The 23,824-nt window shown below is 33.5% G+C and overlaps 2 protein-coding genes across 4 annotated transcripts; both read left to right on the top strand.

Annotated features, from left to right (window-relative positions):
• The first annotated feature begins 1,342 nt into the window (after window positions 1–1,342).
• On the top strand, window positions 1,343–4,970 carry LOC133309015 (magnesium transporter MRS2-4-like). Of its 3 annotated transcripts, none has more exons than XM_061509757.1 (5): window positions 1,343–1,442; window positions 1,529–1,810; window positions 2,170–2,618; window positions 3,191–3,472; window positions 4,362–4,970. In XM_061509757.1, the coding sequence occupies exons 2-5, from the start codon at window positions 1,531–1,533 to the stop codon at window positions 4,638–4,640; spliced, it is 1,290 nt and encodes a 429-aa protein (XP_061365741.1). In that variant the 5' UTR covers window positions 1,343–1,442; window positions 1,529–1,530; the 3' UTR covers window positions 4,641–4,970. The 3 variants fall into 3 exon arrangements, with proteins under 3 accessions (XP_061365741.1, XP_061365742.1, XP_061365740.1); XM_061509758.1 differs by having other exon boundaries at window positions 1,352–1,810; window positions 2,170–2,307; window positions 2,338–2,618; XM_061509756.1 differs by having other exon boundaries at window positions 1,354–1,810.
• A 9,024-nt stretch (window positions 4,971–13,994) lies between these two features.
• On the top strand, window positions 13,995–19,547 carry LOC133309020 (uncharacterized protein At4g06598-like). Its single transcript, XM_061509763.1, has 5 exons — window positions 13,995–14,148; window positions 15,516–16,248; window positions 16,792–16,867; window positions 17,000–17,126; window positions 19,138–19,547. The coding sequence occupies exons 2-5, from the start codon at window positions 15,533–15,535 to the stop codon at window positions 19,341–19,343; spliced, it is 1,125 nt and encodes a 374-aa protein (XP_061365747.1). The 5' UTR covers window positions 13,995–14,148; window positions 15,516–15,532; the 3' UTR covers window positions 19,344–19,547.
• Window positions 19,548–23,824: the final 4,277 nt, after the last annotated feature.

Here is a 23,824-nt window from a genome sequence, read left to right as displayed (position 1 = left end):
AAGTATAGTCATTTTAATTAAAATTAATATTTTTATTTAAAATTTAAATTAAAAAAACCTACTCACTTTTTCTCCATAATTTTTATTATGTATTTTTTTTCTCACTTAAAATAATATAATTTTATGTTCTTTAACCATGTTAAGTCTAATACTTTTTTCGTATCATAAAACTTACTAAAGATTAAATCAGTATCAAACTTTTTAGCAATACTTTTTTGGGAAATGTAATTTTCCTTTTACGGGAGAAGATTTTTTTTTTTAGCAATCAATTATAATTATGTCTTGTAGATAAGATATAATTGTAATTTTAATAAAATAACTTTAATATTATAATTATATTTTACTGGTAAGACATAGTTGTAATTAATTGTAGCTAGAGCTGATAAAACGGGCTCGAATCAGCCCGCTAGAGCCGACAGAAAGGACTCAAATTAGCAGACGACCAGTCCCGCCCGACAAACAGGACATGACTAACTGGTTTATTTTTTGACGAATTGATAATTGGGAGAGACAAATAAATATAAATATGTTCGTACTGATAGACCAACCTATCCTGCCCATCAAATAGGATGGAGTGGGCCGAATTTTTGAGTTTATTTTCAAACGAAAAGAGATATGCCACCCACTTTGCCATATCTAGTTGCCTCCCAAAATTTCTTCTGAAATGAAATGAAAGGAAAAGTTGAGACCGTACTTTGTTTTATAATAGGGTTTTATAAGAGTTATGTTGTAGGAAAAATGATTGTGTAATATTATAGAGATTCGTTTTGTGTGCCGTAATTTTCTTTTTTTTTAAAAAAGTGTGGTCCCTTTATAATAATGATAAAATGTTCGAACTAATAACTATTACAAATTTAAATTCCATATACAAATGAGTTGTATTGTTTCTCCAACATAAAATACTATGAAAAAAAAATAAGAAAAAGTATTTATCTTTTTAGATAACACAATTTATATTCTTTCATTCTCAAATAGTGGTGGAACCCACATCTTTATTTATTTTTTTTGTCAATTCTCTCTCCTCTTTTACATATCTTTTTCTCTTTCTTCCTTAAAATGACACAACTTTACTCCTTTTAAAATAACAGATCATTTTCTCAAAAAAATAATACAATAAAAATTTGAGCTTTTTCTCTCGTGGTCTTGCCACGTTACCGTGTTTATGCACCTCTTGTTTTCAGCTTCCCCTGCTTTTTTTCCTTTTTCTTCATCAACTCTTAATTTCTTCTCTCATGAGTTTATGTTACCAAACTTTGCTATAGTTCAGTTCACCACTGTTTGGAGGAGATGCTCTTTATTTTTATTTTTTGGGACACGAGTCAAATTCATACCTGAAAGAGCAAACACGTATGCAACTCAATAAAAAATTAAACAAAAACAAAAAAGAATGCATCATCAATGTCATAATCAATCAATCAATGTAACGTAACGCACGAGGCATAGTAAGTCAACGATCTTTTGCAGTTGAAGTAACCCCAAACAATTTTTATGTTTCTAAATTAGTGAAATGTTCTACTTCTCTACTCAGTAATGGGTAAGAGGTCTTTGTCCTTCTCCTTCCGCCGCTCAACTCCCCGCCGCCGACACAAGCATGCGGCGGTGCCGCCTCCCGGAGTTTCCGGATCGCCGGTCGCGGTTTCCAGCTCAAAGAAGAAAACCGGCGGTGCCAGGTTGTGGATGCGGTTTGACCGGTCTGGCCGGTCAGAGCTTATGGAGTTGGACAAGAACACAATCATTCGCCAAGCCTCGATTCCCGCCAGGGATTTGAGAATTTTGGGCCCTATCTTCTCTCACTCTTCCACTATTCTCGGTAATTTTTTCTTTCTTTCTATTTTTCTATTTTAGTTTTGCTATGTGATGGTATGGTTCATTATAATGGTAGCAAGTTAAGTTAGATTTCAATTTGATACTACTGTTCAATTTGAGGCTTGTGTGCGTGTGCGTGTGCGTGTGTTTTAATATTTCATAGATTACTCGATTAATCTGAGTTGAGCCATTGATTAAGTTGGAATGATCGATTAATATTTGATTTGGTGGTGTGTTTTTATTTTTTTAAATGAAGTTTCATGGGTTAAACTAATGACATGATAATGTTTTATATTAATTATTTATATATTTTTATGTAAACTTCAGTTGTTATGAATATGATGAAGATTCTGTTCTTTGCAGCTAGAGAGAAAGCAATGGTAGTGAATTTGGAGTTTATAAAGGCTATAGTCACAGCTGAAGAAGTGCTATTGCTTGATCCTCTTCGTCAAGAGGTTCTTCCGTTTGTTGAGCAACTCAGGCAACAGCTTCCATATAAGAGTCAAAGTAAAGTTGATGGAGGTGCTGCAGATGAACAAGAAAGTGAGATGCAGCTGGTTTCTACTGGGAGACAATGGTTACCATTGGCTGAGGTTTCTGAAGGTTTGCAGTCTGAGCTGCCATTTGAGTTTCATGTTTTGGAGATTGCTTTAGAAGTTGTGTGTACATATCTTGACTCAAGTGTGGCAGACCTTGAGAGAGGTGCTTATCCTGTATTGGATGAATTGGCTAGGAATGTTAGCACTAAGAATCTTGAACATGTGCGAAGTTTGAAGAGTAATCTTACTCGTTTGCTGGCACGCGTGCAAAAGGTATGCTTCATGAGTTATTCTTCTTAGTCCTGTTATTATCCCTTTGTTTCTGTTGTTACCTATAGAATATATATGGTTGTGGAGGTTGAGAATTGGTAAAACGTGATGTACGCAAGTCTGATTTCTTTTTATGCAAGGTAGTTTATTGAACTGGCGAAGAAGTAAGTGAAAGGCACCTTTTTATGAGAGTTTCTTCTATTATTAAAGTGCTCAGATAATTTTTTTTTAGTTATTGTACACTGAGATGGTTGAAGATCTTACAAACAGGTAACATTTAATTCTCAAACTTGATGAGTTACGACTGATACAATATGCATCAATAATGCAATCCATAAACAAAGAAGGAATACTTATTTCTTTCCTTCAAGTTTAATTGTTGAGTTTCCTTTGTTACTGTTCAATAGTCAGTCATATTATGCTCTCAAATAGGAAAATCTATAATCGAGGCCGATGGTCTGTGTTTTATAAAGAAAATTTATAGCAGGCTGATCAAGGGAACTTCTACCTGATGATGCATTCCATAATAGTTAAGTTAAATCATACTTAGTAAGTCTATGGCCCCACTTTTACAGATGCGAGATGAAATTGAACATTTATTAGATGACAATGAAGATATGGCACAGCTATATTTGACAAGGAAGTGGTTGCAGAATCAGCAAATTGAGGCTCATTTGGGTGCCACTAACTCAAATAACGTTTCTAATACTGCACCCATTGTTCGTCGAATTGGTTCTAACAGAAGTGGAAGTCTAATGACTAGCAAGTTTGGTGATGATAATGATGTGGAGGATCTGGAGATGTTGCTTGAGGCATATTTTATGCAGTTGGATGGAATTCGTAACAAGATATTGTCCGTAAGTGTTCTTATTACCGTATTCTGGTCAAACCATTTCTTGTCCAAGTTATTGAAACTATCATTCTGTCCAATCTATACTATGCTCTCATACTTTTAGATGATAAAATATCACATACGCATATATGGTTTGAATATATGACTTGGTCTAGACAAACTTAGGTAGTGTTTGGCACACAGACAAAACGGAATAGAACGGAATGGAATGAAACAAAAAGGTTTGGTTCTGTTCTTCTTCTTGGTTCCACCCTTTTAAGTGGAACCAATATACCATTTTTTTAACCTCAAATCTTATTCTGTTTTTAAAATGCACCACATACTTGTCCATTTCTATCACGTCTACCAAATGGCTTGGATAGAACGGAATGGGATGGAACAATGTGGAGTGGAACCAAGGTGTCCCATTGTTTTTTAGCCTTATGTCATACTCTGATTTATTTTTAAAATGTACCAAACATCGAGTAGAACCCTAAGTCCTATTGTGTCCCATTCTAACACGTCTAGTCTTCTACCAAACGCACTCGTAGTTGTTACTTTGTGATTGCTAATGACACCCCCCCCCCCCCCCCTCCTTCTCTCTCTCTCTCTCCTTGTTTTGAGGATGGAGAAGAGGGGGTTGTTGCTAGCTTCAAAATTGATGCTACTGGGAGCTTGCTCTTGGGATTCTTAAGCTTCCAGAAATTAATTCAATCCAGCCCTCAATAGGGGCTAGAAATTTTTGTTAACATAATTTTAGAGATTGCGCTTATTGGAAATAGGTACTGGTAGTTTTGTACAAGTTTGTTTTACTTTGGGATTTAGGAAATATACTACGAGACTTGGATGTTATCTCATTTTGTCATTGTTGAGGAGTGGTATGTTCCTACTTCTTTTTGGCTATTGATTTACAGGTTAGGGAATATATTGATGACACAGAAGACTATGTCAACATCCAACTTGATAACCATAGAAATGAACTAATTGAGCTGCAGCTGACATTGACCATTGCATCATTTTCCATTGCTATTGAAACTCTGATTGCTGGTGTATTTGGCATGAACATTCATTGTTCACTATATGAGAAAAAGGGCATATTTTGGACCTTTGTTGGGAGTGTTTCTGCAGCTTGCGTACTGCTTTTCCTGCTTGTTTTTGCATATGCAAAATGGAAAAAGTTGCTCGGATCATAAGCATACTTCGTTATCAGCTGCAGCTGTGTTGTAACAATTGACTAGATGAATCTCAGTAGTCAGTGATATCTAAAGAGAAGATAGGAACTAGGCCCCAAAAACTTTGGCTTATGAATCTTGTATCTCAATGTCACAATTCTATTAGCTGATGTCTAGGATGTTCCAATATTGCTTTCGACATTGTGTACTTCATAGCTGATACTATTCACACAGGCATTTTTCATTTTCCAACTGAAAGGTGCCAAATAAAATGTCTTTTTTTCGGCTTGATCAGTTTATATATGCATGTCGATTGCATGAGGAACATTGTGGTGGACTTTATGAGTAGCTGGCGGCATATTAAATTAATTTAGTAAATTGTGGTTAATTCATTATTGAACTTTGCTAATCACTCTTTTGATTCAATAAGCTACTTTTGATTCATTTAGCAATTGCTGTTATAAGGCATGTGACTCTACAGTAAGGTGTGGGAATAAAAAAAAAAACACAATAAACAGGCCATGACCATGAGCTGACAAATGGACTAACTTAAGGAAAATTGTGACTTCTCAGTTCACACGAAATTTATTGTTCTCTTGCCTCTTGGTAGTATTAGAGAGTCAGGGACTCGAGGCATAATATATCATAGGGATGCAGGTAAATACGCAAATACCGACATGGTGATGATGAATAATGTATGGTATTATTGTTATGAACAATTCTTAAAGTAAATGCTATTTCGCAATAAAACTTTTGTACGAAATGTGTAATAATCAAAATGGTTGACGATTTGGATCCATTAAATCAACTATTTCTCTGATCGGTCTGATCCTCAATTCTACTTTTATTTTTTGGTAGAGGTCAATTATACTTTTCGTCGGAATGGTACAGGCTGACATCACATTTTAACCTAAAATCTAAAGGTGATAGGTTTATGAGATTTTTGCACTTATATAGTCATCACTTAGATTATGTCTAGCCGATGTGCTACTTTTTTAAAACTTATATTTAAATACTTCCAACGTTCTTAGAATAAACAAGTACCAATATCAAAGTTTAGAATAAACAAGTACCAATATCAAAGTTTAGTCCGTGTGTTCAATTTTCTTAACTTCCCAACGAATCCAAAACCATCTATGTATGACTTCTCACTTCTCTAGTTACACTCAAATTATAACTAGGTTGATACACTCTTCAGCTTGATTCTCACATCTTTAGTATCCTCCTTCACTTTGTCAACACATTCACAAGTGAGAAATACAAATGAATAATAAACTCAATCAACTAGTTGAAATGTTACCAGTAACAAGATATAAACAAACTCACATAAACCTAAATAACGAGTAATAACTAAAAACTAAGAGCAAAACGAGCAAATCCAATTAAATTCTCATGCTCTTATCAATCTTTAAGTACAATAAAGAGAATAAATAACTCTGTTGGGTCTGGTTTTGGAGTAAAATCTCATTCCCCTACTAAAATTAAAAATATGTAGACTCATTTGTCATTAAAAATAAAGAAGTCCGTTGTAGCTGATGCTTACCAGAACTGAGAGTGATAGAAGAGTATAGATTGAGGAAGAAGGAGAAAAGGGAGAGAGAGGATTTGACAAAAAAAATTCATTATTTTCATTAGTGTTGTCGAGTGATATATATACCCACTACACTAGCGGGGTTTGTAACAGAAAGCTAATAATAAATTCAAAGGAAAAATTAATAACATAATAATAAGGAAAATATCAGGATGATATAATATGTGCTAAGCATAAGGTCCAACCATCACATGGACAGTGGCATAGCCACATTAGAACCAATAAGTGCCTTGACACTAGCTCGTTTCCAAAATCATAAGTAAATCTCATTTACTTCTTACATAGCTGTTAGCTTTAGTACTAACTTCCTCTAAGATTGACTTTTTGGCTCCATGAATGCACATGGATTATGTCCAACATCTCTTGGGCTAGCATCACTACATCCAACATCCCTTGGACTAGCTAGCATCGTTACATCCGTGAATTATGTGTCTCTAATTTTAATAAATTTATCGCATAGTTGTCAAAATTACAAAAGTACTAAAAAATTATGGGAAAAGTATTTCTCCAGCTCCAGTGAGCTCAAAACGACGTCGTTTTGAGTTGTAAGATTAAAAAATTATAATGACAAAGACTAATATAACCCTGCAATATATTATAATTACAAAAATATCTTGACTCTCGTTTTAAAATAACGTCATTTTAAGCTCACTGGAAATAACTTTTTCTCCGGTGATTGGAGAAATCCTTTACCCCAAAAATTATCCCCAATTTTAAAAAACAATATCATGCTTTTTTCATATCATAAAAGTCATTAATAATAAAACTAGTATTATTTACGCTAGGATAAATATGTTTTCGGCGATTTGTTAAAATAAATATAATTCAAATTTAGTAATAGTATCAAGTTGACTTAAAAAACAATTAACAAATGAAATATATTAAAGATTCAATAATCATGCATAATAATTAATTAGAGTTTTGCTCAAAGTGAATAACTGTATCTCAATAAATTAACAATGGATGCATGTCAGATCATATGCACCTATTATGATGTAACATAGTAGGTAGGTCAATGATCCTTTGCATGATAATAATAAAAATAAAAATAATAATAATATTGTAGTCTTTCTCCGTTGAAGTCAAAGTTAATGTACTTAACAAACAGAGGATCGAGTGAGTACAGAAAAGGAAGATCAAATAAGAAAATCAAAGTTTGAAGAAGAAGAAGAACATCACTAATGGGCTAACGGACCTTTCCCCTTCTCCTTTCGTCGCTCAACTCCCCGCTGGCGGAAGAGAATGTCGACGATGTTGGCACGGTGACCAAGAATCAAATATTTCTGGTTGATGATTATATGCTCTTTTTTCAATCTTAAATTTTTTATGCTGTATTCATTTTGAAGCAAGCAAAAGTCGGAATTTCTTAGGTTAAGATTTCCAATGAAAATTTTAATTTTGTATTTATCTCCTTTGGGGTTATGTTAAAATTTATAAATGTTTACAGAGAGAGATAGAGACAAAATTGTGAAATTTTAACTTGAAAATATCTAATAAATTACTCAATTACTTATCTTATTAGTTGAATTAGCCAACTAGCTGAATTAGCGTTTCAAAATATTCTCATTATGTATCCAAAAAATAATAAAAAATATTCTCATTATGCTAAAAGATAATAGTGAAATTATGGCCTATGGGATTTATATTTTTCAAGTAAATTATTAATCATTTATTAGCTTTAATAATTTTGTAAGTTTTTATAACTGGAGATAGTTATAGCTTTTTGATCTTTTTGTCCCTCATTAATTAATTAATAATCATTTTGTCCTTTATTGAAAACTATCTACCAATCTGTCCCTCTTTAATCGATTAAATTGAATATTTAATTGATTAAATGGTCAAAACTGACAAAAATCATTGACTTGAAGATTTAATCGATTAAATATTCAACTTAATCGATTAAATCTTCAAAGATTTCATATGTATCTTCACTCTCCAATGCGGACGAAGTATTCGGTGTATTGTTAGCGGGTTCTCGTGGTTCAATCATACATCTATCAATCATTACTTTTCGTTTTAGATTTATATTCATTATTTACTCCACTTTTAAAAATTAGTTAATGGTGTATTGTTAGCTGTTTGGGGTTTACACTTCACTGAATAAATATCGTTTTAGTTGAATTTTGTTTCATTGGAGAGTGAAGATACATATGAAATCTTTGAAGATTTAATCGATTAAGTTAAAGTTTTAATCGATTAAATCTTCAAGTCAACGATTTTTGTCAGTTTTGACTATTTAATCGATTAAATATTCAATTTAATTGATTAAAGAGGAGCAGATTGGTAGATAGTTTTCAATAAGGGGCAAAATGATTATTAATTAATTAATGAAGGGCAAAAGGGTTAAAAAGTCATATAGTTATACTTTGTTTTGGACTGTATTAAGTCTCTATTTTTAACGTAGTTGCGCATTATATATTTTGTTGATATGTCTATATTTATTTGTTCTCGGCTAGTGTTCAAATCTTTAGAGCTCCGGAGGTGGAAAGATAAGATAACAATAGATACTATAAGAGAATTGGATAAGAGAAATATAATATATGAACATGATAAACTCATGTCTTATTCAGTGTTTGGGTTGAACCATATGATGTTATAATATGATATAAATAGATTGGAATACCCCTTAATAAAATTTTATATGATATTTTAAAATTGATTTTTTAAACTACTCTTTTTTTACTTATTTACACATTATTTCTTATTTTAAATTATTAAAAAAATTTAAAAGTTATAATTTTAAATAAAATATATTAAAATACATAAATAACTTTTAGTTTTTTTAAAATATTAAAAATTATATCCTCACCAAATAATTTTTATAATAAAGTTTTAAAAATTGTCTTCCATATTATATGTACATCGTTCAAAAATTATATTTCATTTGACTACTAACTTCTGCATCATTCAAAAATTATGTTTCATTCAAGAATCGTGCTCCATTTTTTCAATTAAAAAATCATGTAAAGAGTATTATAGTGTTGATTGAAAGCATCTCATGCACTTTACACTAGTAATCATATTTCATTCAAGAATCATGCTTCATTTTTCAATTCAAAAATCATGTAAAGAGTATTGTAGTGTTGATTGAGGACCAAAGCATCACACGCACTTTACACTCAATAGTGAGTCCACACAACACTTGTGTTTTTTCTTCACTCTTATTTGCTATTGGGAAGGATCACTCTTCAAATATTCACTCTCCTCCCTTTTTTTGCACACCATCCATCAAACTACTATGTTGGTTGAAATTTTAAGAATTTTAAGAATATGGTTATCTTGCAAGACCAAAGATAATGGGCATGTATTCATCAGTCATGTATTTTGATGTTAGGGATGATAGAATAGAAAATGTGGTTTTCTATTTTTTCATCCCTAATATCAAAATATTTATGGTTATTTATGAAATCATTTTTCACTGGTCATTTGCAGCGGCAAAGTCACTTGTTTGAGTTGTTTCAAGGCACCAGCTGATTTTCAAAAAATATTACATAATTTTTTTTTCATCTTATTAATATTTTTTATTTTTATCTCATATATTTACAAAACCTATCACATCCATTCCAACTAGTATCAGTATAGATGTTGATGGAAATCGTTGCAGAGTATTTTGCAAGCATACACAATTGACATTATCCGGCTACTATTTTTCTTGAATTAATATTATGCATGGATGAATCAATGAGTTTTATACAAATTTGGAACAAAATAAAATAATATAGATGTATGTATGACTTTTCACCCAAAAAAATAAAATAAATAGATGTATGACTAAAATAAAACCAAAAACTAAGAGATGAAAACTAAAATGTTTCCTATAAAAAATTTCTTTTTGAACTAATATATTTGTAAATAACTATAGTTTTCGTATAAGTTCATTTGTTAAAAAATAGCATTAAATCAGATAACTATTTTTAGTTTTTCTCATAACTATGTTGTTTCAACTTTCTACTATGTTGGTGGTTGGGATAAATATAGTGGAAGTTAAAAAGATTCATTATACGTTGAAAAGGAAATTCAGAACAATTTTCCATCATAATAATAAGAATTGTGAACTATATGATAACTCTTGGAAATAGAGTTCTCATTCATGATGTTAGGCTTGGACTGAAAGTGATTCTTGTTGTTTTAGATGTTAATTTGCTGCTTGTTTTTTTTACACCATTATTTGCTTTAGTGTTTTAGGATAACTTGCAGACACCAGAGAAGAGGAATCAAGTGGCCGAGTCAGCAAATAATGCATGTCGGAGCGCAAAGCTGTTAATTCTCATGGTCTAATTTTCAATCTTTAAAGTATAATAAAGAGACTCAAATAACTCTATCGTTACAAAGTTTTAATTAATACACCAAATTAAAATTTGATTTGGGATAAGCCACTAGAATTAGTTTAGTAGTGAGGGGTGTGAATAATTTTATTAGGTGGCATGTGTTTTAATCCTTTTTTATGTATCAAAAAAATAATCTAATTTCAGATTGTGCCTCTTTATCCTCTCCAAAAAATATAAATAAATTTTAAACGATTACATTTTAAGCCAAAAATCCCACAAATATTCAAAAAAATCACGATGGTCCTTTCACTAAGAAATTGACACTTGGATAAATTTTTTTTTATCTCTCCTCTCTCTTTCAAAAAAATATTTTTTAGGCCCGGACCACACAAATATTGCTCCTGTTATGCAAGCATGAGTACACAATTGATATTATCCGGTTATTTCTTGAAGTACTGTTAGGGATGAATCTAATGAGCTTTAAATAAATTTTGGATAAAATAAAAAATATATAGATGTATGACTAAAATAAAACCTAAAATTAAGTTAAGAGATGAAAACTATAAAGATTCTACTGTAAATAAAATTTCTTTTTCAACTACTATATTAAAAATAAATATACTTGTCGCCTAAGTTGATTTCTTAAAAACTGTATTAAAATAAATCGTTCCGTTTTTGCTTTAAATTTTTTTGAACAAGCTAAATTTATCTTAATCACCAATAAAGAAAAACTTAGCCAAAATTTTTCAAGAGCATTTTATTCAAATAGGATGACGTGTTTTATCAACATTTTTTTTTTTTTATAACAATAAGGGGCATAGCCCTAAACAAAAACCAACAGAAAACAAACAAAAACTACAAACTATCCAAGGTCAATAATCCCATGGAGATCTTGATCAAAAAGATGAGCAAGCTGATTTGGCATGATTTGATGATGCCAAAATCCAGATCTTTCCTGAAGAGCAGACTTAGCTAACCAATCTGCACATGAATTTGCATCTCTAGGAATAAGAGTAACCTTCCAGTCCTGAGCAATAAGTGCTTGTATCTTAGCCACGATGCGCGGCTGACAAGCTGCATTGCAATCTACAAGAATAGAGAAAACTTCAGAAGCATCTCCTTCTAGTTCCACCTTCCTAAACCCCAATTGCCAGCATATCTCCAAACCTTTAAGGGTTCCCCGCAATTCTGCCATAACTGGAGTACAAGCACCAATATGATACTCAAAACCACCAAGCCATAAACCATCAGCAGAACGGATTAACCCGCCACAAGCAGCCCTATCGCCAATCCTTTCGACCGCTCCATCAACATTGATCTTCACCCAATTTACTCTCGGTGGTATCCACTTAATAGATCGGGTATTACTGGAGATACCAGTCTGCAAAAGCTTCCTGCCCCTTGTACATCTCCTCAATATACATACGAATCAATTTCAACCCATGAGTGGGATGAGTGAAGCTAGAATCACGGACACTTTTATTTCTCCAACTCCATAAAAACCAACAAGAGATTAAGAATAAATCACGCCAATCATCTAGGCTCTCATGACCCATGACATTGTAATATTCTTCTCAACCCAACCTCTCAAGTCGACGCTATAGAATGAGCTCATATGATGAGGTAATACTAGATAGTCTCAAATTCCACGAGCATGCTTACAATCACGCAAGACATGGAGATTCGTTTCCAACTCACCAAGACAACACAAACAAAAACTGTGTGATGGTTTGAACAGATTACATGAAGGTTGAAAATATTCAAGAATTAGTAAACATACCAATATTTCAAGTAGCATTAATTTCTTATGTGATGGTTTGACGTGTTTTATCGTTCCGTTGAAAAATTCACAAATATAATTTTTTTTGATTTATTTTTTATAAAGTTTTCGACGAAATTTATATTCCGTTGAAAAATTTAGAAATATAATTTCTTTTTAATTTATTTTTTATAAAGTTTTCGACAGAATTAATATTTCGTCGAAAAATTTAGAAGTATAATTTTTATTTATTTATTTTTTATAAAACTTTCGATGGAATTCTTTTTCCGTCAAAAATTCACAAATATATTTTCTTTTTTATTTATTTTTTATAATATTTTCGATGGAATTCGTTTTTCATCAAAAAAATTCGACGGAATCTATTTTCGTCGAAAAATTCCGTCGAAAATTAAGACTTTTCTCGTAGGGGTATTTGTAGATATAATAAAGTATGATAAATTGTAAGAATCCAATTTAAATGCACTATTAATATAAAAATATTTGGTAATGCTTAATAATATATTGTCACATTATTTAATAAGATAGTTATTAAATTTATTAAATAATGTGACTATATAGTAAACTCAATTTTTAAATGCTTTAGTATACCATCAAAACCTGACTCGGGGTGGGGGAAATTCTCTAATAACATATTAGAATTTCTCTTAAAATCTCACAAAAAAGTTTTTATTTTTATACCATCATTAATTATCTCTTTGAGGTGAATAGGATGTCTCTTGGTATCTCCACGATTTTCGACTCTTTGAACTGACTATGGGACAAATCTCAAGTTCGGGGCAAGTCGGGATTAAGATTTTATGTTTTTCCCAATATGGCATTGGTGGCCATATTTATTGTTTTTATAAAAACAGGTTAAGTCATGATCCATACAGGTGCAGTATAAAGTCCATTTAGTGAAGTGATCATTTAGTGTGAGTTTGAATATTTGTAACACTGCTTAATGTGGGTAACAGTGTAGACCTAACTCATAGGTCCATAATGAGAAAGGAATTAGGATGAATACGTTTGGTTAAGTCCCTTATGCATTCACGGTACGTTAAAAAACAGTTGCTCCACAACTTGCCCAATTGAAAGCTATGATCAGGGAATTATGTGTACTACAAAGAAAGATTCTGATATTTTAAACCTTGCAGAAATATCGGAGCAAGTTAGAAACAAAATAGAAATAAAAAATTATGGCTTCAAATAAGCCTAAACTTCTCTGGTGTTTTAATTTTATATAATCCTATTTTATGATTTCTTATATTTGGTATTAGAATTTAGAATTTAGGATATGATTTCTTACAATTTGGTATCAAAAAAAGTTTTTCATAATATACTATCATTTATTATGCAAGGTATTATCTCACTTATATTAGTACAGAAATTCAATAAATCTAATTAATATTAACACTATTAAGTATTAAGGATGTGCTAAGCTACTACATAGAGCCAGATAAAGCTAGATCGAATCCGAAATAGATTAGGTTAGTAAAAAAAAAAGACTCAAAAATTTTAGTTGTCAATTTTAACATTTTTCAAGATACATAGATCCAACCCCACGTCTCGAACCCATTTTCCAATGACATTACATACAAGTTGGACAGCTATACAACAACTATTTTAATGTTTGTGGTGCCAAAGCCTAAGTTGATTTTTCTTTTTTAATTTTTAGTTCACATTTTTTTTTTTTTTTTTGGAATAAAATGTTAAATAGCAAAAGATGAAGGAAGAGTAATACTTGTCATGGTTTTACAATCAAGCCCTAGCTTCAACGAGAAGACAGAGGAGAGAAGAGAAAGGTAGTTGAAGAAACCAACCCAGGACTAGGAAAGAAAGAGAGAAACTTTGCTTTCGTTTCAAGCCCTTTTACCATTGCATTTTGGGATCTCGAATCTCCAATCTGCAAAGGTCAGTTTTTTTTTTTGTTCTTTCTTTCCTTTTGGATTTTTCTTAAATTTTTTATTTGTTTGCGATACGAATCCATCTCTCTAAACATCCTGAATTCGTTCAATCAGCTTAAAATCATTGGTCTATTGATGCTACAGTGTCGTACATTGCATTATTTTCGTTTCTATAAACACTAATTTTCCTTCCCTTTTTTTTTAAGATTTTTTTTTTCTATATTCGCTGAATGCATTTATATGCATGTTTTGTGTAGATTTTATAGAAAATACAGCAAAGTAAAGTTTCCGTCTTTGTTTTTTTTCCTCATCTGGGTCCTGGGAAAATTAAACAGAAACTTTAGCAATTGGGTTCAGTTTTTTATTTACTTATTTTTTAATATATCATCTTTAATTTTTTTTCTTTTTGGATTGGATTCCTCACCCCCGCCCCCCTTTTTTTCTCTAGTTTTGGATTTTCCTTTCTACTGATTTTTTTTTTTTTTTTTGAAATTATTGTTATATAGTCTTCTGTTACATTGGTAGTGAACTGTTGCCTTGGTAGGCAGAATTGTTTGGGTTTGATTTTTATTTAAATAAATTTAAGGCCAATTTGTTCAGCAATATAGCAGTGGTTTTAACTTCAAAACATTGGTGATTGTTATGAGTGATGGGATCGCTAATGTGCTTGATACTATTCCATATCAGGTTTGTTTTGCTTATAATGACAATTTATGGACCAATTGGATATGTGATGTTCCCGTACTGCAAGGGAAGGAAAGGTGGACAACGTTAGTCAACTATCTGGAATAAAATCTATGTTAAATGAGAATTTAAGATTGTTCATGAGATGGCTGGACAAATATTAGTTAGGATTACAATTTGGAAAATAAAAATCAAAAGATAGGTCCATAAAGCTGTCAGCATGATGTGGACTTTTACCCAATGAAAAACACTCTTATGGAGCTCTGGGATATTTAGTTCTTAGGCATTTTTTTGCAATGAAGTATCTGTTTTACTCATTTATGATTCTTGAGACTACTGAGATGCATTATTTTTTACAAAGCTGCTTTGGTTACATATCGGTTCGTTGTTGTACTAGTTTATAAAGAATATAGGGAAGCAGGTGCAGTGACTCTTTTGGTGCTGTGAGCAGTGCATATAATCCAAATTTCTATTATTTGCAGGATCTTTGTACCAAGTAACCTGAATTTGTAGTTATATTTGGTAGATGAGAACATAAGCATATCAGATCTTCTTGTTGAATCGTGGATGGCCTGTTTAAATTTTCACGAGAAGATCGTTCCATAATTGTCTATTGGATTCCATTCTTTATCTTTATCTTTAATTTACTTGGACACATTCTTCGGTGACTCATAGCATTTTATTTGACAGGTATTGATTCTACTTCTATGGCAAATTCAAAGGGCCCATCGAGTATCAGAAATTTGATGTGTCCTGGAAAGCATGCTTTACTGCCTCCTAAATGCCCATTTCCAAGTGTTTCCCAAGCATATGCTGATTATGTCCCAAATTCTACTCATGGTTCAAAGGCTGCTAACAAACCTAGAGAGGGACACCACCAACGTACTTCATCTGAGAGCCTTGTCTTAGAAGAGCAGCCTTCATGGATTGATGATCTCCTTAATGAGCCAGAGACACCTGTCCGAAGGGGTGGTCATCGTCGTTCATCAAGCGATTCTTTTGCATACATAGACACAATTAATATGTCTAACATCAGTTATGCAGATCAAAATGAGTATAAATATAAGAATTTGACATCTGTTTCATCTTGGTTATCTCAAGACTTTGACCGCAGCAAGGATGCTCGTCATATGCCCATGTATACAGAAATGAACTCAGCAAAACAGAAAAATAGGCCATGGGACTCTTTTTCAAATGCTGTAACAAATCTGGGTGATGTCCCCTCTGGCAAAGATAATGTTTCTTTTCAGAGTTCAAGATTACCATGCACACCACATGAAGCAGATGGGCATCTACCAACTGCAAATGAAAAGTATGATTCAGTAGAATCTGATTTACAGGATGCAAAATCATCTTTTGAAAGAAATGATGGTTCACATGCAAAGTCATCTGCATTTGAAACAGATACAAAACGTGCTAAACAGTATGTAGTTATTTTATCTGGTCTTTGATTTTATTGCTATTACAGTGATTGTTTGATTTTACCACTAATATATGAACTGAAGGCTGCAAGTTCTGGTGAATCAATGGTTTTATCCTCTGCTTCTGTTCTCCCGGTTTGCTTTTCCTTGCAGAATGATTTCATATAGAAAACCCATGAAGTCATGTCATACTCTATCATTGACCCTTTTAAACTTTTCCAGATGTACTGTATATGATTATATTATTGAATTTCAAGATTATACTACTAGTTTGGCATATAACTTCTTCATAATATACTTAGAATGAGAAAAGATATGACAATCATCTGTGGTGTAATTTGTAAAGTGATGTCTGCATTACTAAAGCTGGTGTTTTTACATGTTTTTACAATCATGTTGAGAAAGAAGTTAAACTGTGCTTCCCTTTATTAATAAAATTTGGTGTTTTTGGGTTATTTTTTGCCATTTGGTTTATACAAGTTTTTATGAAACCATTAAATTGATATATGGAAAGGGAAAAAAATTCTGAAATACTTATAATACAGGCAATTTGCTCAACGTTCACGGGTCCGTAAACTTCAGTACATAGCCGAGCTGGAAAGAAATGTGCAAGCTTTACAGGTAAATTTCAGTATAAGAAAATATTCTGCATGTTTGCAGAGTGACATTTTTTATTTATTTTGAAAAGGCATGTATATCCAACAGGGGAAAGTTGAAAGTTCTGATTCTGTTTCTTTATATGTCAATACATAGGCTGAAGGTTCTGAAGTCTCAGCCGAGCTTGAATTTCTTAACCAGCAGAATCTTATCCTGAGTATGGAGAATAAAGCACTCAAGCAACGTTTAGAAAGTTTAGCACAGGAGCAGCTTATCAAATATTGTAAGTTTATATCATATGAGAATTAGCCATTCAGGTTTTCATAATGGAATCTTTTTTACTTGGTAATGCCAATCTGGGTACTGTGCATTTCAAGGGAGTTGCAAATATGTGACATACTCCTGCTGGTGAAATCCTTGTGAATTTATGATGCTTTTTATTGTATAAATTAATAAAAAAGAAACACATTAGGTTTTTCTAAGTTGGATTATAGCATATAACTGGCAAGGAAGTACAAAGTTATTCAAATTCTATCTTCTGTGTACCTGAGCATGACTGCAAGAAGTATTACTGGAATGAGATTAATAAATAGGAGATTTGATCTTAAGGGTCATGCTCAAATAACTTAGGGATGGATCAAAATTGTAGCTCAAGGACCTTAAACCGAATGTCAAAGTTTTCATTTTGTACAGAAAATAGACAAATGAGCTGTATGATAGGTAAAGTATGTGTGTCATTGGATGTAATCGGGAGCGTCATGCAACTCGTTTTATGTATGCATGGAAAGCTAGGGTTCAATCCCTTCCATTGCAAAATTTTCCTGCCATAGTATTCTTTGTTAGTTAACAAAAGTTGTCCTTCTCATTTGTAATTTTGGGAGAATTACTAAAATCTTTTTCGTCCAGGAACAATTAATTAGTGGTATAATACTTCAAGAATGGTTGATGGTTAATCATATCATGACTTAATAACCACTTATCTCGTTATTTGTTGCTACGTTGGAAATATTTTTTACTGCAATTTCTAAATTGCAACAAGTTTAATTTTGATCCATTTTTATTGTAAAGTTTTTTAACTATCACTCAATTATGTGTTGACAAATCATTAAGAGTTCGAGTTTTAGGTAATTGTTGCCATAGTCAAAAATTTTAATGCGGTAGCAATGCATGATTGAGTGATCTTTTAAAAGCTGACTATTGATCAGAATTAAATTAAACTAACTGTGTGCTACCTCATAGATTTAATAATAAGGTTTGCTCCTACTTGTTCATTTCAGTTTACCATAGACCCAAACTCCCCCAGATTGAAAATTATTTTTTTTTATGTGGGAGATTTAAAATGAAAAATAGTTTGACTTGTAGGGAAAAAAAAAGTGTTTTTTTAGGGCTGACTTGTAGAAAACTTCTCAGAAAAAGTCTGTTTGGAAGCTAAAAGTTTTAGCTTCTAAAAAAAGTAGAAGTCAAAAGTCCAATATTTTCTTTAAAAATCTAAATAGCTTTAGCTTTTGTAAAATGCACTTTTTTTGGAAGCCCATCCAAACAGGCGGGGAATGTGGTGTTAGAGCTTTAACAACAAATTCATCTGCCTTTAGGCAAGGCTTTGGAAATCTTAAATAGCTTTTCTTGTACTGTGTCATTTGTTCTAAATTTCTAATTATCTGTTCTGTCATTACGAAAATTTTATGTGTGAAGGCTCTTTGCCTGAGCATTCTGTTCTTGTTTTTCTTCTAGTTGAAAAATACACATACTCTTGAGTTTTGAGCAAATTTAATGCTTATTTGATTTTTTTTGTTCTTTACTTATTTAGCATTTTCGTTGAGAACTGCTGTGAATGCTGCATTGTGTCTTGTTTATGTGGAGAATAATTGTAGAAGTGAAGATCTTTTCTTACTTCCATTGTATTGATGTAATAAAATAACTGAGATAATAGTAGAATTAGCAGCCTAAACAAATATTCATTCTTACGTACTTTTTTATATTATAAGAATCAAGCCATTTAGGATAGTGATGGAAGTTAGGAATTAACATGATTTAAAGAAATGAGGTGTGGTTCAGTTGGCAACCTGAGCTACCATGTGGTCTGCAGTGTTGGGTTCAATCTCCACTGGTGGGGATGAGTCTCGCACCCAAAGGGTTTGTGGGTGGGGTCGCCTTGTGGCATACCAAAAACATGACTTCAAGAAAACGTGAGACTAAAATGCTGGCCCCTTGAGTTCTTTTTAGGGATCATTAGTTTCATCAGATATGACAGGAATTTGTTTTGTGTACTAAAAACTACGTCATGTGAAATTCAGTGGAGCAGGAAGTACTGGAAAGAGAGATTGGAAGATTACGTGCATTGTTTCAGCAGCAGCAGACACATCAGCCGCAGCAAAAACCATCTGGTAGTCATAGACGCACCAACAGCAGAGACCTTGAATCTCAGTTTGCAAACCTTTCTCTAAAACACAAGGACACCAATTCAGGGCACGACCCTGCGACCGGAGCACGCAGAATTTAGATTTTGCTGTAGCTGTAGCCTTGTTCTGGCTCTACATTCAACTGGTGTTGAAACCACCTGTGATGCAATTGTTTCCTTCCCATTTGCGGGACTGTGCAGAGATTTCCAGCATATGTCCTCTCTCTGCCCGCTTTGCTGATTTCAGTCTTTTCTGTTTTCTATTTACTTAAATTATTACCATTTAATGTGCACCTGGTGGTCATTGCCGAAATCATATTCTATTTCTGTCATTTGACCTACCGGAGGTGTTAACTCATCAGTTTCTAAGCTTTCAACCCCCCCCCCCCCCCCCCCCCCCCCCACAACTGTATTTTCAGTGATTATGTAACTCTATACCCCCTCTTGTGAATCACCACTATTGTGGAATTTGGCCCAGTGCAAATAGAAAATGTCTCAGGGCTGTTTGAATGTGCATTATTTGTATGAATTATGTTAAGTTAATGTTTGTAATATGATTCTAATGAAGTTAATGTTTTCTCAACACATCTAGTTTGACAGCAGGGAGAAAATTGACTTGGGACATTGTTTTATTCACTGATTTATTAAAAGTTCAACTTTCAATTAGAGGAAGTATAGAAAGCTAAAAGCTTTCGCTGATTTTTCATTTTTGTAGGGTCCTTTCAGATAGAGCAGCTATAACTTTTCACTTGAGGGGCTAACTTGTTATAGTAAATCGCATCTAGAATATACAGATAATGTAGTTTGGCTCATTTACATATGGGGTGTAAATCGTCAGGCTTTGGCTTTACTTGAAAGAAAAGGGTATTTGAAATATTATTGAATTGTGTATTAAATTGATACAAAGAGGTCTCTATTTATAGAGATTAAAAAACTTAATTCTTGGCCCAATATAACAAATACTAATAATAATAAAAGATTTAATATTTACAACACTTTCCCTCAAGCTGAGGAATAAATATTTATCATTCCTAGCTTGCTAGTAAGTTCTTGAAATCTGTCTGAAGGAAGTCCCTTTGTTAATAGATCAGTTAATTGACGCCCAGTGGGAATGTATGGAGTGGAAATCAACTAGCTATTAAGTTTCTCTTTGATGAAATGGCGGTCGATCTCAATATGTTTAGTCCGATCATGTTGAGCCGGATTATGAGTTATACAAATAGCGGACTTATTGTCACATAGCAGCTTCATAGGTCCCTCACATTTTATTTAGAGATCATCAAGTATAATTTTCAGCCACAGTAACTCACAAATGCCTTGAGCCATAGCTCGAAATTCAGCTTCTGCACTTGACCTGGCAACCACATCTTGTTTCTTACTTCTCCATGTCACTAAGTTACCCCAAAGAAACATGCAATAACCAGTGGTAGATCGACGGTCAGTCACGGATCCAACATAATCAGCATCAGTGTAGACTTCTGAAGAGAGATTGCCATCACGTCGGAATAACAATCCTTTACCAGGAGTAGCTTTAAGATACTGAAGAATTCTCTCTATTACCTGCATGTGTTTCTCCTTTGGATCGTGCATAAACTGACTGACAACACTAACAGCATAAGCTAGGTCTGGTTTAGTATGAGCCAGATATATCAATTTCCCAACTAGCCGTTGATATTGTCTTTTATCAATTGGCGGACTCTCCTCTTCATAGCCTATCTTGTGATTCTGCTCAATAAGAGTATTAGAGGGTTTACACCCGAGCTTTCCTGCTTCTTTGAGAAGATCTAGAACATATTTTCTCTGGCTGATAAAAATTTCTTTCCTTGAATGAGCTACTTCTATCCCTAAGAAATATCTCAGTTTCCCAAGATTTTTGACTTCAAACTCAGAGGCAAGCCGTGTTTGCAGAATCTGTTTCTCCACAAAATCATCACCTGTGATAATAATATCAACATATACAAGGAGCACAGTAAGCTTCCCATTATGGGAATGCTTGAAGAAAATAGTGTGATCTCATTGACTCTGTCTGTATCCTAAGGTCATCATAACCTTAGTAAACCTTCCAAACCAGGCACGAGGTGACTGCTTCAATCCATAGAAGGATTTTTTTAATCTACAAACTTTATTTTCTCCTTTCACAGAATCAAAATCAGGCGGGATTTTCATGTAGACTTCTTCTTCTAACTCACCATTGAGGAAAACATTTTTCACATCAAACTGATTTATATCCCAATCGTAATGAGCAGCAAGGGACAACAAGACTCTCACCGTATTCATCTTTGCAACTGGAGCAAATGTTTCTTCATAATCAATGTCATAGGTTTGAGTGTAACCTTTGGCAACTAATCGAGCTTTGTATCTCTCAAGAGTTCCATCAAAATTATATTTCAGGGCATAAACTCATCTGCACCCTATTGCTTTCTTTCCATTAGGCCTATCAATAACCTCCCATGTTTTATTTTTTTCCAACGCATTCATCTCCTCTTGCATGGCTTGAGCCCAATTCCCATCTTTCAAGGCTTCATGTACTGATTTTGGGATTGCAATAGAGTCTAGTGCTGAAACAAAGCTTTTGTGCTGCACAGAAAGATTAGCAGAGGAAACAAAATGGGAGATAGGGTATTGAGTACAAGAGGGACAGGAGGAACAAGATTTCTTGGGATAAGATCTTTTTCCTTTTCTAAGAGCAATGGGTAAATCATCAGAATCAGTAGTAATGACCTAATGGGTAAGTCCTCAGAAGTATTAACATCATGATCAGAAATATGAGATTCGGGACTTACCAGTGGTTCAGACGATTGAGGTTGTTGCTGAGGCAATATGGGTCGTTTCCTTCTTTGATATACCAACTCAGGTGTCATAATCTTCCGTATCTCTGGTGAACTTGATGTATCAGTCACAGAAGGAACAAGAACAAGAGGAGGATACACTGACACAGGCAAAGGAGTAGACACTAAGACTCAAAGAAGGGAGGTGATGAGCTTTCTGGTGAAGGATTCTTCCCCTGAAGATGAGAACCTTGGAAAAAAGACTCAGATTCCTGAAATATAACATCCATAGAAACAAAAAAATTCCTACTACCAGGGTGATAGCACTTGTAGCCCTTCTTATCGGGAACATAACCAAGAAAAACACATTTAATAGCCCTAGGGTCCAACTTACTGCGATGATGTTTATGAACATGAACAAAAGCAACACACCCAACACTCGTGGAGGAAGACTCATAGTTGGAATAGAAGGAAAAAAAGAAGTTATAGAGTGAATAGGACTTACATGATCAAGTACCCGAGTGGGTAAACGGTTGATCAAGAATGCTGCAGTAAGAATAGCATCTCCCCAATAGTATTTGGGTACATGTGTCTGAAACATTAATGCACGAGCCACTTCAAGAAGGTAACGATTTTTTCTTTCAGCAACCCCATTCTGTTGAGGGGTGTCAACACAAGTAAGTTCATGAATCATACCGTTATTTCGTATAAATTGGGAAAAACTATAATTAACATATTCAGTACCATTATCTGTTCTTAGTCTCTTGATTTTTTTACCAAATTGGGTCTCAACCATTTTGTAAAATTGAAAGAACAGATGTGGTACCTCAGACTTTTCACGCATTAAGTAAACCCAAGTTACACGAGTGCAATCATCAATAAAAGAAACAAACCATCTATTTCCAGAAGCATGAGGGACTTTAGAAGGACCCCAAACATCAGAATGAATAAGATCAAAAGGCTCAACACTCTTAGTACTACTAGAAGGAAAAGACACACGATGATGCTTAGCAAACTCACAAACATCACAATGAAAAAACTCAACAGACTTAGACAAAAACAATGATGGAAATAAAGACTTGAGTAAACTAAAAGGAGGATGTCCCAAACGCTTATGATGAAGCCAAATCAAAGAATCAGCAGTTGATTGACCATGAGACATGAAGATGTGATCTGTTACTTTATTTGCGAGAGATTGTGACACCAGATAGTACAACCCACCTTGCTCTTTAGCACTACCAATCGTCTTCCCCGTGGTGAGATCCTGAAAAACACAATGGGTAGGGAAGAAAGTTACAGTACAATTCAAATCTTTTGTAATTTTATGAATAGAAAGAAGATTCGTGGAGAGTTTAGAAACATGAAGAGCATCTTTAAGATGTAAGGACCGCTGTAAGTTTATGTGACCAGAACCCGCAACTGATGTATGTGAGCCATCAGCTATGGCTATTGTATGGGTTCCAATGGTAGGATGATAAGAAGTAAAGGAGTCAGCACAACAAGCCATATGATCAGTAGCACCAGAATCAACAACCCAAGAATGTTTAAAATCATTACATGAAGAAAGAAAAGAATGAGTTTTGGAGCTCATACCAGTCATAGCCAAAGCACTAGTATCAGATGGCTTACTCAGATAATCAAGGATGGTTCAGAGCCGTTCCAATTCATCTGGACGAAATGCAGGTTGGGTCTCATTAGGTGCAGGGGTTATTTCAGAGGAAGTAAAATGCGCTTGACCACGCATCCTTGCCATCTTTTCTAAGACAGTTTGCTTTCCATGGAGGCGAAAGCATAAACCCTTGATATGACATGTTC

This window comes from Gastrolobium bilobum, unplaced genomic scaffold (assembly GCF_033153095.1).
Source record: "Gastrolobium bilobum isolate Gb01-03AN ecotype WA unplaced genomic scaffold, APGP_CSIRO_Gbil_v1 utg8041, whole genome shotgun sequence".
NCBI lineage: Eukaryota > Viridiplantae > Streptophyta > Magnoliopsida > Fabales > Fabaceae > Gastrolobium > Gastrolobium bilobum.
Note: the sequence above shows the minus strand (reverse complement) of the source record. Positions and strands in the feature narration are given on the sequence as shown.

What these genes read in the sequence shown, in the direction of transcription:
- LOC133309015 (XM_061509757.1), top strand. Translation starts at nt 1,531, where the DNA reads ATGGGTAAGAGGTCTTTGTCCTTCTCCTTCCGCCGCTCAACTCCCCGC. An exon ending in TCACTCTTCCACTATTCTCG is followed by an intron (nt 1,811 to 2,169) that starts GTAATTTTTTCT and finishes TGTTCTTTGCAG; the next exon opens with CTAGAGAGAAAGCAATGGTA. An exon ending in TTCGTAACAAGATATTGTCC is followed by an intron (nt 3,473 to 4,361) that starts GTAAGTGTTCTT and finishes ATTGATTTACAG; the next exon opens with GTTAGGGAATATATTGATGA.
- LOC133309020 (XM_061509763.1), top strand. Translation starts at nt 15,533, where the DNA reads ATGGCAAATTCAAAGGGCCCATCGAGTATCAGAAATTTGATGTGTCCT. An exon ending in GAAATGTGCAAGCTTTACAG is followed by an intron (nt 16,868 to 16,999) that starts GTAAATTTCAGT and finishes GTCAATACATAG; the next exon opens with GCTGAAGGTTCTGAAGTCTC. An exon ending in GGAGCAGCTTATCAAATATT is followed by an intron (nt 17,127 to 19,137) that starts GTAAGTTTATAT and finishes TGTGAAATTCAG; the next exon opens with TGGAGCAGGAAGTACTGGAA.